This window comes from Amblyomma maculatum, chromosome 1, assembly GCF_055883805.1.
Source record: "Amblyomma maculatum isolate TAMU_Amacu chromosome 1, ASM5588380v1, whole genome shotgun sequence".
Lineage (NCBI taxonomy): Eukaryota > Metazoa > Arthropoda > Arachnida > Ixodida > Ixodidae > Amblyomma > Amblyomma maculatum.
The window spans coordinates 124,268,349-124,287,563 of record NC_139344.1 but is presented as its reverse complement, the minus strand read 5'-3'; the positions used below and the strand labels follow the sequence as shown (position 1 = coordinate 124,287,563).

Genomic DNA, 19,215 nt, shown 5'->3' with positions numbered 1-19,215 from the left:
AAGAAAAATGAAAGCTGTAAAACAGAAATAAAATAAATTTCGTGCGCTAGCATATCAGTCAATTCTTTGTTTTTTGTCTGTGTGCTTCCAAGTCCGGCGCATGCGGAGTGCTAAATTTCAGGATCCGCTCTGCGAAATAAAATTGATGGATTAATATCTCAAGACTCATTCCACTTAGGCAAATTCTTTAAATTGGATTAAGGCCTTAAAATCCCGTGCAGCAAGATAAAGAAAGTAAGAGAAGGCGTACAGAGCGCTCCATGGTGTTTAGTTGCGCTCAAGCTTGAGTCGCTACAGACCTTTGTCAAGCAGCTTGGTTCACCGTCCTAATTGTATTAGTCTCGAATCAGTACTTATGCTCAAAACAGCCATTGCGTCACGCTGCATAAACTAAATAATTAGGCAGATAGTTTGCAAATTTCGGGGATTACATCGCACTTCCTTCAATTATATCTCGTTATCTTGTGTTCGTGGAGGCCATCACCCACTTATTAAATGCAACCACAAGTGACCACCAGCGTCATTTTTCCAGAACAAAATATTTATAAAAAAAAAAAAAACTCAGTGTAGCGAAGAGATTCAAATGCGCTGGGCAGACGAAGACAGAAGATTCCACACCGCACTCGTGCGTGCTGTGTTTTTCCGATGTTTTGTCTCTTATTTTTAGCACAGTTAAAACGAACCAAGCAATTAAATTAGCCGATTAACCTCTAGAAGTCTTATTTCAGTACATGGGCAGCACGCTGGCCAGCAAACAATTTTACATGTTCTCGAATTGCATTTGTAAACCTGCCACTGAGCGCCAGTCCAAGTTTTCTCAAATGCATGGTTACGGAACTCGGAACGCATTCTGTGAACATAAAGAAACGCAAAAATATGAGTCGCACCTACCTATCTAAAATTTGTCTACCTGCGAGGCAGATGCTCGTGTGAAGAGGTGACTATAATGCACTTGAGTTATTAAGCTGACATTTGTGCGATGTGTCGTTCTTGCGGCCTGTTCCAGCACCATTAGAGTGACTCCATTTGCATTTGCAGTATTTGCATTACGCATGACAGCATGTGTGCTTCAGCGCACTTCTGGCGGAAGGCGCAGTACTATTTGTATACGACCCCATAGTCCCGGTTCGAATTCGGCATCCTTATTATAGTCAATAACTTCTTATTACGCCCTTTTATTCCCACCTTGTGAGGGGTACTTTTGGTTCAAGTGATTTAAAAAGAGGAACTTATCACGCCTTTATATGACGGCCCCTAACTTTATATTACTCTGGGCATTTTCGCGATACAGTGAAGCGACTCATGAGCCCAATGTTGCATCTTGTTCTCTGTAATGCGCTTGTTTATTGCTCTTTTTTCTGTAATTATGTACTGACCTTAGTCAAAGGTATCTTTTTATTAAACTCCTGTGTGGATGCTTATTATGTAATGGGTATCAGCAAACACCAATTCTAAAGCCTTTTATTGTGTAAGAGGCTCCTTTCTTGCAGAAATGGTCTCTTGCTGTTGTTTGGTTCTTCAATAGCCTCTTACATCTTCGCGTGATGAGCACATTTAATAATATTTCTCTTTCCGGCTGCCCTACGTACGGTTGTTCCTGCAAGCGTTAAATAGAGGTTTACTTGATTACAATATTGTTATTGTTTTATAATATTTTAATTATTAAAACGATAATTTATGAGCTCCTGTATGGCACTCTTAGGTGTCGTATCACTATAGTAGCTTCATGTCATTCGCGTTCGAATTTTCATATCGATAATATCTTAAAAACGATTCGAAGTGCATGGCTGATAATTATCCTATGCCATAAGTACGAACGCTTTGTAGTTCCAAAGCGTACGGTCATCCCATTCTTTCTTAGTAGAAGGTGGTGGTAGCTGACAACAATGTTTATTGCCACAAAATTCAAGGGATTAGTTCGGGATGGGGCGAATCCAAGGTGGCCTCCAGTCGGGGGCGATCTTTTGAGCTCGCGTGACAAGGGCCAGTTGCGCTGTTTTCCTCGGGCTGGCCAACAGCTTGTCCGATTCCTCCTCTGAGGGAGGTGGCAAGAGTGTCGTTGAAAGGGGATCGCTGGCCCAAAAGGGATCGCTGGCGTGCGTCCCGTCACCACAGTGCCGACATGCAGGGTTGTATTCACCGTTTGTAATTAAATACAGTCGGTAGGGGCTAAGAATTGCCTTTGTTTGTAGCCGTCTGAAAGCCCTTTGGGCCCGGTGAGAGGGGCGGGGTACGTCCATCTTAAATCTTGACAAAAATTTGTAATCTCCGCGTATGTGCGCGGCGCCTCGGTATGCGCGTCCGTTCCCGATAGATCTCCCGTCTCCCGGTTGGTTAAGCCTCGGGCTAGACAGTTGACCCCTTCGTTTCGACAGTTACCCGCGTGAACCGGAACCCGTACGAGATTACTGTTGTAATTGAGAGATCAGTTGCGCAGAATTCACGTTGCGAACACGCTTACAGAATTTGGTGAAATTTTGAATTGCGCTCTTTGAGTCGCTTCGAATAGTTTTGTTACGGGGATCCGCGATAGCCAGTGCGATAGCTACTTCCTCTGCCTCGCGTATGGAACTAGCATGAAAGGTTATGGCGTTAATGAAGACTGACTTTGGACTGGCCATACATGCCACATATGCTCCGTTTTTGATATGCTGAGCTGCATCCACGTACACTGCTTGTAGTTCGTTCTCGTGCTGCAAGGGTCTGTGCCCTTGTCTTCCTGCGGCCTTCATGTCTGCCTGGTAGTATGCTTTTGGCTATTGGCTTAACAACTAGTCTACTAGTAATGTCAGCCGATAAATGCGGTGTTGCGCACATCTCCTCAGTGGGGTGTGTGGAGCTTGTCGAGAATTACGCACCCCGCTACGGCGTGCGACAATTGGGTCAGTTGGGCCGTCTTATGGGCTTCAGTTAGCTCAGGTAGCGTGTTAAGAATTCCCAACTGCAGTAGTCGAACTGAGTTGTCAAATACAGACAGGCCAAGGGCCGCTTTGTATGCTATTCTAATTATGCTATCGTCCCTGCGACGCAGATGATCTTACGGACAGGCGTACATGATTCTACTTATCACGAAGGTGATAAGTAGAATCCTTTCCTTTCCTTTCTAAGGAAAGGAAAGGCGCAGTATCTGTCACACTTGCTCTGTGGACACCTGAACCGCGCCGTAAGGAAAGGGAGGAAGGTGGGAGTGAAAGTGGAAAGAGAGAAAGGGGTGGCGTAGTGGAGTACAATTGGGGGATCTTTAACGTGCACTGACATCGCACAACACACGGACGCTTCTTCATTTAGTCTCTACCTAAACGCAGCCGCCAGCGGTCAGGATCGAACCTGGGTACTCCGGTACAGTAGTGGGGCATCTTAACCCCTGCACCACAGCGGCGGGGCAGATAAAGTTGTTCTCCCCATTTTTGGAATTCAAGCTTTTACGCGATAAAGTGCAGTGTTGGTTCGGTCAAAGGCGTCGCTGTCCCTGGAACCCAGAATTGAGAGAAACATGTCTGCGCACGGGATTCCTTATCAAAACTGAGATACCAGCAACCGTCCTTTGTGAAGCATGCAGGATGATGTCATAGAACACCACTTCCCACTTAGCATCCATCTGCTGGTCAAGTTGAAATTTTGCGAATTATGGATTTGAAACGATGACATATGTGCCTTCAAGTCTGCCTTTAATTGTAAATCTAAATGTCCACCGAGAAGTAAAACAGATACTGCAAATTCCTTTCCCCAGAAACCAGACCAGCTGAAAACGTTTAACACCTAGCCAGAATGTGTCATTTCTTAATGCAGAAAATTTGCAGAAAGGAAAACCAGTTTTAAAGCCCTATCGCGTCAACTCTTGAGGCGAATAAGCGCCCTCCGTATATTTACTGAAGTATAGAGCTAATCTTTTTATATACCACAGGGTTCAACTAGGTATGACAAAGCAAGAGGCTGCGCTCATGTACGTCACATTGTTAATGTGTTGCCAGATATTCTTTTTGCTAAGTCATCTGTGCGTAACCGGTAGGTATACTTGAAAGCATGTTATTTGTCCTTGAAGTCGTTATACTTGAAAGCATGGGTAGCCTTCGGGACCGGTCCCAACATGACTCTGTTAAAGAGAACTACCTGTGAAGTAGGTTCGATCGGGATCCAACCCGCATCCACAGGCTCAGCTGGCGAGGGCCCTAAGCACCGGGTTGTGTCACTAAGGGGTTATGCGTGAGGTGTGTGGGTTCAGTGCGAAGATGGCATAAAGTAGGTTCTATAAATCTTTTATTTTGCCTCTGTATGAATTGGATGATTCCGCAGAACATATTGGTTTATTATTAGCTTGAGAATATGCTTCTCTGATACTGAAAATGTTTTCAGCCAGAATTTATATCATACACTTTTCTTTCGATTTGTGCAATGCAAGCACAAGAGATAATATTTAAGCAACTATTAACACGTTCAAGGAAAAAAACCCGGTGCCCATATTTGACGGATGTCCGCCGCATTGACCACATTGCACTCGTTAGCTTTACCTCGCGCTGTTTACAAAGTGAGCTTCTCTTCTCTCAAAGGGTTGGGCTGGCGTTATGGTCACCTATGAACAAAAACATCGCGTCCAGGGCTCTTTCAGGGACGAATCGTTGACAGCGCTCTAATATAACGCCATTACGTTCTCTGGCCATGACAAATTTTGAATAATGGCAGAATACCACATACTCGCTTCAATTTCAATGAACGTTCTCTTCCATAAGGCCACAGAACAGTCGAAGAGAGACAGCTGACCAGAAACAGATGATGCTTTGGAATCCCCCAGTGGGACGGGGCCATTATTTTCAGCGCACCCGCACTGCCGTAAAACAGAGCATTCGAAACAGAGCCCGTCGAAGGTCGGGGGTTATAAAATCGTTTATCACCCGTGCGTTTTCGTTTTTTTTTTTTTTCGAAGAGGAGATACAGTGCGATTGTTGTCGGTACACGCTGCCAGACTTAGCACAACACACATAGCAAACGACGCATCAACGGGGATTCATTGGGATCTTCCAGATGCGCTTATGGCGTGGGCTCGTCTTCCTCCTGAAAACAAAGTAATAGTGGCTGGTCAACGGCCGATCGTAGTACTGGTTTTAATAGCGGGAAGTGGCCTATCGAAGTCTACCCCCTTGGTTACAAATCCGTTAGACCTTTTGTTTGCTGTCCTATGTAAGGTTGTACGCTAGTCAAGCTGTCTTACACCTCTTTTCAGTGTCACTATAAGCATTTACTGCCACATTATCTGCATATCAATGTTCACAGTCCAACGCCCTAGCGGCAGCACAGGATTCCTTGCTTCGAATTTACGGACAAACATGTATGAAAATCGCCATGTGAGGCTTCGGCACACATTTGGAGGTTTAGAACAGACGGAAAAGGATATATATAGTTTAACACAGAACATGGAAATAAACTACATGAATCGTAGTTTTCTTCGACATCTACCCCCCCCCCCTTTTTTTTTTTTTTTTTTGAAGAGTAGAGCTAAATTTTCATTAGAAAGAAGGAGGTACAATTTTTTTCTTGCTGTGTTGTCGTATCTGCAGAATTAGTATATACAAGCTTTACACTTAAATTCATTAAATTGGAAAATTCTTCTCTCATTACTAGCAATAAAGCTAGGCTTGCGCTTGGCTGTGTGAGTGCAATGAAGGCATTTAAGTGATTTTAAATGCACATAAAAACAAATTCGGGTGTGTATCGTTGTATTTATTAATTATATGAAGACTTACGTTCACTTCGCCATTTTAAATTTAATCATTTATAAGATCCCAACTTCGAGCGCTTTCATATATGTCATCAAAGTCTTCGGCACACAGCTAATTCCTTTGTACTTAGTTGTGTCTCATAATATGAAAATATAATTTCCGATTCAGATTTCTGCTATGTCAGGATTCTTTGATCGTCTTGCCTGAAGCATATATGCTTTAACAATAAAACGTGACCTTAAAAAAGCTTTGAGCAGAGCAGTTGTCTGATCGTGCTCAAATGCATTTAACTGGCTTCACGCGAGATTTTGATAAACTGAGCACAAGGCGTTATGAAGAAGGCTGTGGCTCCTATAGGCCTGTTTTCGTTATCTGTACAGGACCCCCTTACCCCCTTATCCCCCCCTTTCTCTCTCCCCCCCCCCCCCCCCCCGCTCTTTAATCTATGCCGCAATTTTTTCTAGGTTATTTTGTGACGAAAGAAATGCTTTATGCGGGCTGAAGCACTTCACTGCTTCAAAAACAAAACAAAAAAGAATTGTTTAGAGAACAGTGATCAAGCGACGTTATTCGAGGACAAAATATATTTTGAAGACAATATCCCAGGTAGTTTTTGCTCCACTGGACCTCCGTGGAATATGAGAACAACTATAGCGTTACTGCGCGGCCGTCAAAAATTTTATGATTGCTTTCGTCATCTAAGTGCGAATGTTTTTGTGCTTATACTTAAAGTCCTTTTGAGAACATTCGTCACACATTAATGTAGGTCATTTTTGGGACAAATGTTAATCTATAACCTAAACTTATCACCGCAAAGGAGGTGCTCGCTATCGCCTCAAACGAAAAAATATTAATGTTTTATGAACGATTACGACTCCTAAAAGTATTTTCAAGCTTCGAACACGCATCTATAGAGAGAATCTTCATGATGACGCCCAGGTTCGTGCTCCTGCCAACTGCCGCAGAAGCGCAATGAATAAAAAATATCGGTGTTGGCTCTAAAAACCACTTCATTTTCGATCTTCTTGGTGACCAAGACGGCTATTAAATGCAGATCACAATCCCTGGACCTCAAAATCGAGAGAGGAACACGCTTTTAAAATATGTGATCTCATAAACTTGTGGAATCCACAGGAATGTGATTATACCCGCTCAAGGAGGCGGGCGTCTTGAAAGGCTGTTAAAATCACACTATACCTGAAAAGGGTGTACGGTTCAGGGGCACTTCTCCATGAGCAGATCGTGCCACAACATTCGAAAGATGACGAGGACACGCAAGAGCAATACGAATCTGTCAGGAGAGTGGGAAGTGCCTGCTCGCGTGGTACCCACCGTTAGGAGTGTTTGTAAGGGCGCAAGGATGTGCACCATCGGAAATTGTTTTATAGTGCGGGAAGTTCCAAAGCTTTGCTGCTACTTATGTGAACCTCCAGGGGAGCAGTGAATCCGCGCGCCATTTTTAAGAGCGTTAACTTTTACTGCTCACACTTGCCGGCTTCTCGTCCGTTTCTCCGTCACTTTCACATTCAAGATGGCAGCCAAGTCACGTGACCATAACTACAGCATGGCAAATAATTTAGCTACCGCACGACCACCCATACAATGGAGTCCCACCATGTGTGACGTCTTGATTCCTCAAAGTCCTTTTCTGAGCGACAACCACATAGCTGTACAGTCGCTGAATTTGAGGTGTAAGCAAAATGCACCTAAATATCGATTGCTTAGAAAATAGCGGTAGTAAATTATACAGTGTAGCCATCCGGCTATATGCAAGCGGAACGGCCTAAGCCTTTTTTGCACTCCATGCCTGTGATACGGATATGCAGACCCCCATACCAAGCTAATAAACCCATCGACTTGATTCATCGTGTCTGCTATAAATCGCAATCGCACCTTCTGCAATCGCTTCTCACGTTTCAGTTATCATTGGCCAACTGCCTTTGAAACTAGGAAGCTGAATTCAGGGATTATCGCATCATCTCTGATTAACAGCTCCTTGGGCCTCGTTTACTGACCAACTTTGCCGGCTTATGTTCCTAGAGTGACCCCGCCTGGCTCTTTTTATTCCCAGCCATCAACTAACTCCCACAGCAGTTCCAGTGCGCTACATCAACGGGCACAAATTTCACACGGTTTCGCGCCGCACACCTTCACAGTAGCAATATTCCACAGGTGTTTCTCCTTATTCTCAAACCTAGCACAGTGTATCATTTGTCGTTAAGAACCTCCGAGATGAGAGGAAAAGCATGATTGTTGCACCGTTAAAGTTTTAATCTTTGTCATTGCTGAGCATGATGCATAAATGCAGAGTCTGTTTTTATAAAAGTTCTGTACACTGTTCGGCGTAGTTATCTTACAAAGACTGCGGGAGCTCCTACGCAGAGAATCTCATACTTTAATCAGGCCCACCACTGAATAAGGGTGACCCTGCATGCGCACCAGAAGTGCATGTCAAACATCGCGCGCGATATGCTGTCCTGTCGCTTGTGAGATACAGATCCTATACATGCACCACTCGAGGACGTTTACCGTCTTATTTTGGCTTGTTTTAATTTTGGCGCTGCGTTTATTGTGCTTAGCACTGATTTCTGCAGATGCATTTGTCTTCCTCCCGATTTCACGCTTTCAGGTTCAGCAACTTTTTTTTTTTTTTTTTGGGGGGGGGGGGGGGGAGAGGGAGAGGAGGGCGTTTTATTCTTGTACTCAACACAGTTTTCCTCAAAATGAGTGCTTTATTAAGGCGACAGCAAGGAATTTAATCGACGATATAGTTAACCAGTTCATGAATAAAAAAGGTACAGAGTATACAGATCAATTGTAGCAATAATTGCAGCATTGTGCCGTCATTCGTTTTAGCTACATACAGTAATCATATTTCTATCATCCTCTGTACACTTCTAAAATTCTTCGGACTGTGGAAAAGGCAATAGAGCGCTGATATTCCTTGTTGTTTTTCTCTCCTTTCAGCGTGGCTACTGGGTCTCTTCGTGTGCAAGAGCGTTTCATACTTGCAAGGAGTTTCCGTTTGCGCTTCTGTCAACACTCTGATGGCCATTTCAATTGACAGGTAAGAAGGACGTTTTTCACTCGCCTTTTTTTATGTGGCTCAGATTACAATTTACTTGTAAGCGAAGTGTTGTGACTTGAGCTTGACATAGCTCATTTCTGTGAAAATTTCCGCCAAAGAAAAAATGACACGCCTGCAAGAAAATAATAATGGCGAGAACATTGGACGGGCAGAAGAAGCAGTCGCTGCAGCACCGAAGGGGGCAGGAGATTTGGTCCTGTCGCTGCAGGGTTAGCGCTGAGATGATGTCGTAGGTAGGCGCCTGGCATTGTGCAAACGGCTCTTTTGCTAAAAGCTTGCAGATAGCAAAGACATCTCGAACTTCGACTTTTTCGTCCAGAAAAGCAATCATCTTGCCCCCATTGGAGTGCTTCTGAAGTTTGTTACGAGAACTTGATCTTAACCATCCCTAAGAGGAGAGGTTTTAACAGAGGCTTCCCGAACACACGTTCTGCCTGCAGCAATCGCCTAGCGACAAAGACGGGCCGCAGTCTTTTTTATGTTCTTTCTTTCTTTTTTCTTTTTTTTTTTCTTCGCACTTCAGGTTTTGCAGCTCGTGGACGAAGTATGGCCGGGTGAACTCGGCTTCAGATTTAATCTTCCAGTACGCACCGATTAATTACGATACTGAAAGCCTCGTGGGTAGCTTAACTAGGACCCAAGAACTATTCACAGTGCTGGTGTCAGGAATGTGTCTACGTGCATTCAAGGAATGAAAATAATAGAGCAGGCTGCGCGGTAAAAAGAATACACCGAACACACATGCGTATACGCATACAAGTGCATACATCACAAAATGAAAGAAAATAGCACATGTCACTATTTTTGCGACAACATTAAACAGGTTATCGAAAACTGTTTCAAAGTGTAAAACCAGCCCCTAATTGTTTTTATAAAGAATTTGAAGAATTAATTTGATATGAAAAATACCGCTCAGAACAGAAGTAAACCTTCTAGTGATCTTTAAAAACCTACAGGAAAGTTTCAAAGCTCTAGATAGAAACATATGAAGAATCAGAATCATTTAAGGCCACCAGCTACCTCTGGTTATCCGATGACCTTACTGCGTTCAGTTATTTTGTTTGACGACTTGCAGAAAACATTTGAGAATCTAAAAAAGCCGCAGCAGATAGGTAGATTTAAAAATTACAAGTATGAAACAATATGGCAATTAATAACTGGCAGCAAATCGGCTTGCCGCCTTGCTGCCAAGCGCCCCTATTAGCGAGCCCCTTCTGGTAGCTACTGCGAAGGAAGAAAAAAATCTACTTTTTGAAGCTGGAGGTGTCACTCGCGATTCTGACTGTGTGGTGTCGGAAAAACGTCTTGCTCTCTTTGATGATTCCATGCCTGTACTGGCATAGTCGACTCCACCAGAGATCTTGATTGAAGTGCGACGGTCATTGGTTTCTTAGGAACAGTGGCGATAAGAGGTATCGAACCATGCAAGGGGAGGGCGCACCTGGCATAGGGATAGGGCTCTGAAAAGTATGCTTATGAGGTCTCAGCCCATGTAAATGGTCATTTAATTAAAAAAAAAGGAAACAAAAAACGAAATGGTAGGGGAAGTAAGAGAAGGCGGAGCTGATGTCCCATAATATACTATTTCAGAGGGCATCGCACCATTCATGTGTTTCTCGTGCAAATTTTCGACTGCTTAGTGCGACAGTATTCAGATAACGCAGTTGCTATTACACCCGTGGTTGTCGCATAGGTTTGGTATGAATTTAAACGCGATAGCATTTTATAAGCAGAACCGCGTGACAATAAAATCAGGATTTGTGTTAATGGTCGTGCATTCACACTGAATGGAAATTGAAAAAAAAAGATCAGCTAGATTGTGATTATAGTTTGCAACATGACGCAGACGCCATTGTTGCATGTCACAATGTAAGTTGAATATAACAGCGCTGAAAGAATCTCGAATTGAGTGTAGGCTCCTTGGATCACGAGTCATACACGCTATCCCGTAATAGTCAATGGCACATCATCAATTCGACTTGGTTAAAGGAAGGCCTCGTGTTTTTTTTTGTTTTTTTTTTAATATACAAGAAGAACATTGCTCATTTTTGCAAAGGAAGATGCAACGAGATTCGAGGCCGTTGAAGGGATCCAATAACGCTTGTTTTTCACACGTTCATCTTCAGCTCGTATTCTGAGCTTCAGCCGTAGGTCTGAAAGCCTTCCAAGGAGAGATAAGAGGATTCTTCAGGAACGCTTATCATACGTTTATACCGGTCATTTTGAGCCACGAAAAAAAAGATGGCTGAATCTAAATTAAGGGAGTGTTGAATTTACTGGCGCCAAATTCTGCTCCCGGGTAAAAGCGCCCTTTGCTTTTACACGCTGGTATTCATATTAGATAAACTGTCGCATCTATTATTCCTTCGACAAAATTTGCCAGGCCCATCTATCGAAGAATGCAGAGCTATATACTACCGGATCATTCGATGCATCACCTATAGGTCTCTTCCAAATTCCTTCGGATAACTGATCCCTATATAACTGGCAAGAGGTTATTGGTTATATTCAAGCAGAAATTCCCCTGGTGATCGTAGCAGCAGCAGCAGCTAGCTTACCCAATTATGCGCTCTAAACTAATCAGACACCATTCGGCCATGCGTGTGACAGCATAGCTGAGGTGATAAGTTCAGCCGTAATTTCAGGGCTTCCAGCTAAGTCAGCTCAGTTGTTACCTGAGGACAATATTTTTTTTCTTCTCTTCTTTCATAGCATACAACCACGTTCTGCAAATTATGAGTGGTGCTCATGAGTTTAGTAATAATGGAAAGTTGTTTACTTCTCTGAACAAAATAAGTAGCCAAGCACGGCTTCAACAACCGCACTAGGCGTGGTGAGGTTTCAAACTTTGGAGTGGAATGCTTGCAGGCGCAATGCCACTCACGTTCTCGGGTTGCCACCGAGTTTCTACGTTGGTTCGGTGCGGGGTCCCAGTGGCCACCACCGAAGGTACGCCTGAAAGCATTCTGTCACTGCGCAAGTTCAAGTGTCACAATTTTATGCGGTGCTTAAAACTGGCGGGCGGTCCTGATGTGGGCCCAGAGGCACGTATCGGTGCCAAGTCTCGCTTACAATATGAAATGGATAAAAAGAAATAAACTTTTGCATAGGGGGTTGGGGATGATCTTCAAGTTATTGCTTTAGCTGGCAAAGCGGCAGCTCCGAAAAAGGGTGTTTCCGAGTGTGATCTGCGAATCAGAAAGTTTTATTTTTATTGCGAAAGCAATACTACTCTAGGTTTCGAGCATTCAGCGTAACGCGGCGGTAGCCACGTCTTACCCATGTGTCACTGTGACGTCACATCCCACGTGACACTAGGGCGAGAGCTGGGCTACCAACTCAAGCGGTCGGTGTGGCGCGGTCGGAGCCTCGGCTCAGTTGGCAGGAACTGCCAACTTGGGTCTCTCGTTTCACATGGGACGGTTATGTCAGACTCAGCCTGCTAGGACCCTGACATTCACGTTACCCCTATAAGCCACTAAGGCACGTTCATATGGCTTGGTTAAAGCGGGGCTTTATATGTGTGCTGAGGAAGAAGAAAAAGAGAAGAAGAACGCTCGGTCACCCGCAGCTAATGCTTTCGCTCAATATTTGGTTCAGGAGCGTTGAACTCTTAGCAAGACTCCAAGCTGGGCTTGTTGGTTCATAGTTACTAAAAAGATTTGCAGCGCTAAAAGACGACACAGAGAAAAAAGATGCACAGGACGGCGCTACTGTGCATCTTTTTTCTCTGTGTCGTCTTTTAGCGCTGCAAATCTTTTTAGTAACATTGAACTCTTGTATTGTTTTTTCTGCGACTTCAAAGTTTCCGCGAAAGCTGCGCATCTTTCCTTTTTAGCCGTACGCCAGCGATTTTGTGGATGGATGCTCTTGATAGGGCCGGGAAGTGTTAGGGCTACAATGTATCTTATCTCAGGTGATAATGTATATTAAGAGCAAACGTAACCACATCTTGTGCGCTATAATAATCTCTGCAGTTTTGCCACTGAGCGGAGGCTTGACATCTTCCTATCTCCCATTGCCGAGCTGACGCTACACAATCCCTAAAGCTTGGCAAAAAATAAAAAAATCACGGATACCCGCTCTCAACGATGCTTTGGAATGTTGTGTTCCTTGACATGGTTATTCTTGACTTTTTTTTTTTTAGTTTGTTTCTTTTTGTGATCATCCCGGCACGAGCTGCACGCTTGAAGTGAGCCAACACTACGCCTCCATATATTTGCGATCTTTTCGACATCCTGTCCTAACGTATCTATATCTGAGTCATCAGAAAAGTTATCTCTCATTCTTACCTCGGCTGTACACCTTTGGAACAGAGAGCGGTGGACACTGAGGCTGAAAGGATATAGGAAATAAGAAAGGACATTCGCATTCGGAAAATGCTCGAAATGTAACGATAACTACAATGGAAGAACCAGAGCTATCGGATAGGCAAACGCAAGTAACACAGGCAACCACTCCGCGCAGAACAGAACCCGTGTTTGCCTTGCGCTAGAGTTTCTTGGTGCGGTTTCTGGGCCGCAGAGTTCTTTGCCCGGATTCCCCACGGGATTGCGGGGCCGAAGCGGGCGGGCGGGCGGGCCGTTTGTTTCGACCCGTTCGTTTACAAGTCGGAGGCGCCTAGCCCTGTTTATTCGTCGGGCTTGGTCGGTAAAGAAGGCTCCGTCGGCCATCTGGTCCGACCTGTTTATTCCACCACCTCGGTGGTCTCGACTTTCACTTACGAACCCGCTATGTAGAAGAGCGGCGTGCCGCACAGCAATGCAGCACCACGGTTGAAGATAGAATTATGTCCTACAACGTCTCCCTCATTGTTCTCCTCGTTTTCCAACCTTTCTTCTTATTGCCTGAAGGAACGAGCGCTCTTCTATAGGTGCAACGATCAGTCTTGGAAAGCTCGGTACTGCTCATGTTTGGCGCGCGTTATTTTTTTTTCTTTACCTTCAATCACACGAAGCGCTTACGCTTCAAAGCGAATTTCAAGAGAAACCCTTCTTCACCGACGTGACACTGACATATCCAGTGTTGCGCCTGAGCGGCTCTGTCGTAATCTATATTGCGCGATGTTTGTGTTTTGTTCTTTTGCGCTGCGCTCATGTCAGCGGGTGCAGCTTGTAGCTGTGGGCGAGGACAGATCGCGCACCGCTGTCTTGTTCGCGGTAAATTTTCGCAATTGTGGGTTATGTTGCAAGAAAGTGAATGCCCGCTAGCATCGCGTTTTATTGATTAGAGCAAAAGTTTCGCTGCTAACCTTGCCAACGTGCCATGCTGCCTGGATCTGCGGCCGCGTAAAGACTAAAAGAAGGTTTTTAAGTTTTCCTAGAACAACCCTTTTCATCGCAGGTTTTAGTACACGTCTTTTGCTAAGAGAAAGACTCTTCTGCAAGAACGACGATTGATGTCGCACCCGGTCACACAATTTGCTGGCGCTTTATTGGAAAATACAGCTGGCGCCAGCAAATCGAGGACTGAATTCTGGACGCTCATTGCGTATTTAGATGCGCGCGGCGTGATTAGTCTGCTGCTTGTGCTACCACATGTCAAGACACCGTGATTTACGAAAAAGCGGGCGTGAAACTGTGCTGAATTTTCCTTGAGAGCGAGCGAGATGATTTCATTCAGATCTTATTGACTGTGATTGAGATGTATTTATTCAGATAAACTAGGTAAAAATCTACGGGACAAAAACCAAGTCACATTTTCCTGCGAAGGACCTGACATAACTATAGAGGATGACAATGGAGCACTTAGCAATTCAGCATATACAGAAATTCAGCAGGAAAGGAAAGCCCCTAATACTGTATACTTACACATTGATATAAGAAAATAAAAAATAATATGTTTCCGCAGTGGGAACCGGCCTCTTGGCAGCCCACGCTTTCGTTTTGGTCAAGGATTATGCATCAATACTACTTTTTACGTATATTAGTGCTGAAAAGTATTCGCAGTGGACGTGGTGTACAGAGTCGGCTTCGTGTTTCGAGAAAGTGTTTGCTCGGTGTCCGATCTCAGGCCACCGACAATCGGCAGACTTATTTTGTCGGTGTCCCCGGACTCAAAGCCTGTCACACTGGGAAGATATTTGATTTTCGGTCGTGTTGGTGTCGTCGTCGGACTAGTGTGACAGACTGGTCGGCAGCAGACACGGTCGGCCTTGGTCAACCGTCGGTGTCGTTGTCGGGTCTACGTCGCCGTCGTGTCGCGCTAGTGTGACAGGCCCTTAACCGGTCGACGCCGCGGGCGTGCAGGCTCAACTTCATCGCCTCCATATTGGTTGATGGCATTCGGCGGAAAAAAATCCGGCGGCGAGAATCGGTCCCGGACAGATTTGACTTTCCACCGAGATTTCCTACGGATTGTTTCCCGCAGCGGCGGAATTCGCTCACTCTCGCCGCCGAATGCTCAAGTGTGAACCAGCCATAAGAATGTTAGCAGTAGCGCCCCAAATATCAAGGAAATAAAATGAAGTAAAATAAACTAGACCAAAACATAATTCTTACATGAACCGAGATCGCATATATAGAGTTTGTTAACAAAATTCTAATATATATATAAAGCAAAGCCTTAAAGCTTGATCTGTTCATTTTGTACGAGCTAGTCTGATTGGAGTCAGCACTACCGTTTATGTAACCACGTGTTTTTGGTCGCATGAGCGACTAAACGTTTCTCTGTACGCTGATATAATTAGTATAGAGAAAACATTGATTGTATCGGTATATGTACAATATCGATAATGCAAGATATCAACAAAAAACAAAACAACCTAAATTTCAACCTTCCGATACAACTTATGCAATCGGCTCTGTGTTAGACGAATGCCCTGTACGTCTAGTAACTTGAAATCTATCACTCAGATAGCTGAGTCCGTATTAAGAGCAACACCATGGATTCCACATATATTAATGTCGTGGAATAAAATTACGGGTTTAAAAATCGTACACATGGTATTTAACTAGCCCTTGAAGACTATGCTTGGCTTCCACTTCACTGCAAACTATAATTCGAGAATGCAGCCTCCTTTTTTCTGCCTGTCTGAACACGGGAACTTATTTTCTGACTTTTATTCTATCACCGTATTTTGTTTTTGTGCTTCGATGCCGTAGCCATTGACTACCTGTATCTTGTTATTCAGAACCTTGTAGTACAATTGGCATCATAATAATAGAGACTGTGTAGCAGATAATTATTATCAGATAGGTCGAGAAAAAGAGCAAGCTATGTTGAATTCCCAGCAGAAAAAAAATTTACAACCAAATATTGAGCGAAAGCATTAGCTGCGGGTGACCGAGCGTTCTTCTTCTCTTTTTCTTCTTCCTCAGCACACATATAAAGCCCCGCTTTAACCAAGCCATATGAACGTGCCTTAGTGGCCTACAGGGGTAACGTGAATGCCAGGGTCCTAGCAGGCTGATTCTGACGTAACCGTCCCAAGTGAAACGAGAGACCCAAGTTGGCAGCTCCTGCCAGCCCATGTGTCACGTGGGGTGTGACGTCATAGCGTCACGTGGGTAAGACGTAACTGCGGCCGGGTGGCGCGAAGGCTTGAGAGTGCGAGTAGTATTGCTTTCGCAATAAAAAGAAACCAATGCGCAGACACTTTTCAAAGCTGAGATGTCTTTTCCGGAATGGATAGATCAGGCGCGGTGATTCCATTCCTAATTCGCTAACATGTGGCAAGCATGGTTACGAGAAAATCGTTTTCCATGAACGTGGTTCCGCAGTTGTACGCGTTTACATCAGTGTGTGATGGCAAGGATGACCGCTACGGGGAAAAAAACGGTTATTTTGTAACGTAGTGTATTGAGAGTATTCTTCCTGATTCCTGAACACACATGAAGGGGATGCCTGATACTGTACAGCCCTGACATCACCTACAGTGGACTCTTATGAGGCAGGGAAGGAATGAAAAGGGAAACGAACCGCCTAGAAATAAGATCCGCGCATAATTTTTAGCCGCATTAAGTGCAGTGCGTAAGGATACGAGCGCAGGATATGCTTCAGATGCTTGGCAGAGGTCCGGAAAGAAACACAGTGACGCTTACTATCTATCCCGAGACCCTATCACTTGCTCTTCACTTGAAACCGATGACTGTGTTTCTCGGCGCTCTCACGGCACCTGATCTATAGCTCGCTCAACAGCAGCGAGACGACACCGAACAGCGCCGCTCATCGATCACCTCGAGGGAACTGCTTCATCACCGCCTCATCTTTTTTAAGGCCTACACCAGTGAGTCGTGTAGCCCGGCAAATAATCATCTGTATATCAAATACATCCTGGCACCATACGGCAACAAGGCTGTAACTTCCTGGCGAACCACAATTTTGGGCGGCATAAGTGAGGAAACTACAGCAAGTAATAGAAAGAAAACGGATTGATGCGACTTTGGAGAAAAAGAAGAAGTGGGAAGTGTAACAGCAAACCTGAGCAAGTAGATTGTATCTAAAATTACTGCAAAGATATACATGAGGAGAAGATAAATTGTGGAGAACAAGCTACCACCGCTGCATCGCCGTAACATACAATTATACTGAGTGGCGAGGTGAGAACGTGAGGAAGATTATTTCAATTGTAACAAGCGCGAAATGCTCAAAAATTCTTTGTCCGCATCAGAAAACAAAAACAGAGTGCGCTCATGCTGTGGTCACGTATTATACGCGGAGGAATCCTTTGCCTGCAGCAGAATAAATTCGAGCGTGCGGACTTGCTGCGAATGGTTCACTCGTTATAAAAGTTGCATCAGTTACAAGCGGTGGTGTGATGATAGGAACGTGAAGTAGCAGGCAATTCTCCAAAAGTTTTCTGCAAACTCTCTGAAGGAAACAAATTCTGTTGGTATTGCGTAGTAGCATACACGGAAAATTCGAAGCTTCAGCGCGGTCCTTTGTCGAAATGGAAAAGATGTTTTCGAGCTCAAGAAGTTTACTGTTTCACTCCAGGGAAGCGCATGGAGCCGGAAACAAAGAGGGGAGGGCAGGAAAACTGCATGCCTTGAAAATAACTACTTCTATGCACGGTGGTCACGTTCAGTTTAAAGGATAACTTGAGAACACCAAGAAACCCGACCGTTGAGCTTCATTGTTTTCTTTCGCAAGAAGGGTATGTGTGTTTCCTTTGAAATTTTGATTTCAGTTAACCATTTCATTCCGTGTGCTGCAACACAGGCTCTCAGGAAGGAAACTTGTTTGTTTTCGTTCTTGCCATGGTTTCGGCATTTTCAGGTCATCTGCGAAGGCTGCCAGTTGCCAGAGTATAGAAAAATCTGGGAAGTCAATTGGTTGGGATATACTTTTCGCGGTTCAGTAATCTGCTTTCGCTTATTTCACATTTTCGTTCGCTTCACAGTGAGCACTACAACAATTGGGTCGTTTTTCCGGCCAATGAAAACTTATTCGAAGCAGTGCGGGTTGAATTTCTACCATGTCAGTCTAACGAAGCATAGTCAAAGTGAAGGACAGCTGTCTCTTCTTCCATGCATCTATTCTTAAAACAGACGCACAAATTCTGAGTGGAGAATTTAAGCCTATAACGCAACACTCTCTTCTGCTTCCTTTTTGCAGATACTATGCCATCTGCTACCCCATGAAACGACAGATCAGCTTACGAACGTGTCGCGTCGTGATCGCCGTCATCTGGGCGTTCAGCATGACCATCACGCTGCCGTGGACCTTCTTCTTCCGACTGATGCCGATGCTGACCGAGAGCGAGACCACGCTGCAGGTGTGTCGCGAAGACTGGCCCACCGAAGGCATGGGAGTGCTCTACTTCGTCGTGGCCAACCTGGTCCTGTGCTACCTGCTCCCGTTGTGCGTCATCACCCTGTGCTATGTGTTCATCTGGCTCAAAGTGTGGCGCCGCCGGCCCCCAGGCGAGGCACATGACTTCGCCGTGGAAAACATCATCCAGCGCTCCAAGATCAAGGTGGCCAAGATGCTGCTCGTGGTGGTCGTTGTCTTCGCTATCTCATGGCTTCCCCTGTACGCAATTTTCGCTCGACTCAAGATGGGGGAACCGCTGGCCGACGGCAGCCTCGAGCAGTCGCTCATCGAGGTGGCCGCGCCGGTGGCCCAATGGCTAGGTGCCTCCAACAGCTGCATAAACCCCATCCTTTACGCCTTCTTCAACAGCAAGTTCCGAATGGGCTTCAAAGCTATTCTGTTTCGACGCCAGTGCTGTTGCTGCTTCTGGTGTTGTTGTGACGGCGCAAATGGTGGTCGCCGTCGCTCGGCGCCTAGTGCTGCGCGCCACGAGCTTTCGTGCAACCGTCCGTCCAGCGTGCGGACTTCTCAAGCTGTGGCTCGCAGAAAGGACTCCCGCCTTTCGGACGTGTTCTAACTGCGGCAATGACCAAGAGGCGTCCCCGTATCACTTCAGTGTTAAGGAGACGAAGTTTCGCTGTGTCATAGTACTCACGG

The 19,215-nt window shown here is 45.0% G+C and overlaps 1 protein-coding gene across 1 annotated transcript in view; it reads left to right on the top strand.

Moving 5' to 3' along the window:
• The window catches only part of LOC146203849 (neuropeptide SIFamide receptor-like), a 91,971-nt gene extending 72,835 nt beyond the window's left edge, over positions 1–19,136 (top strand). The window contains exons 2-3 of the mRNA XM_084585785.1: positions 8,682–8,781; positions 18,361–19,136. Coding sequence (XP_084441911.1) covers positions 8,682–8,781; positions 18,361–19,135 — 875 coding nt within the window. The 3' untranslated portion in view covers position 19,136. The remainder of the gene's footprint in view (positions 1–8,681; positions 8,782–18,360) is intronic.
• The last annotated feature ends 79 nt before the right edge of the window (positions 19,137–19,215 follow it).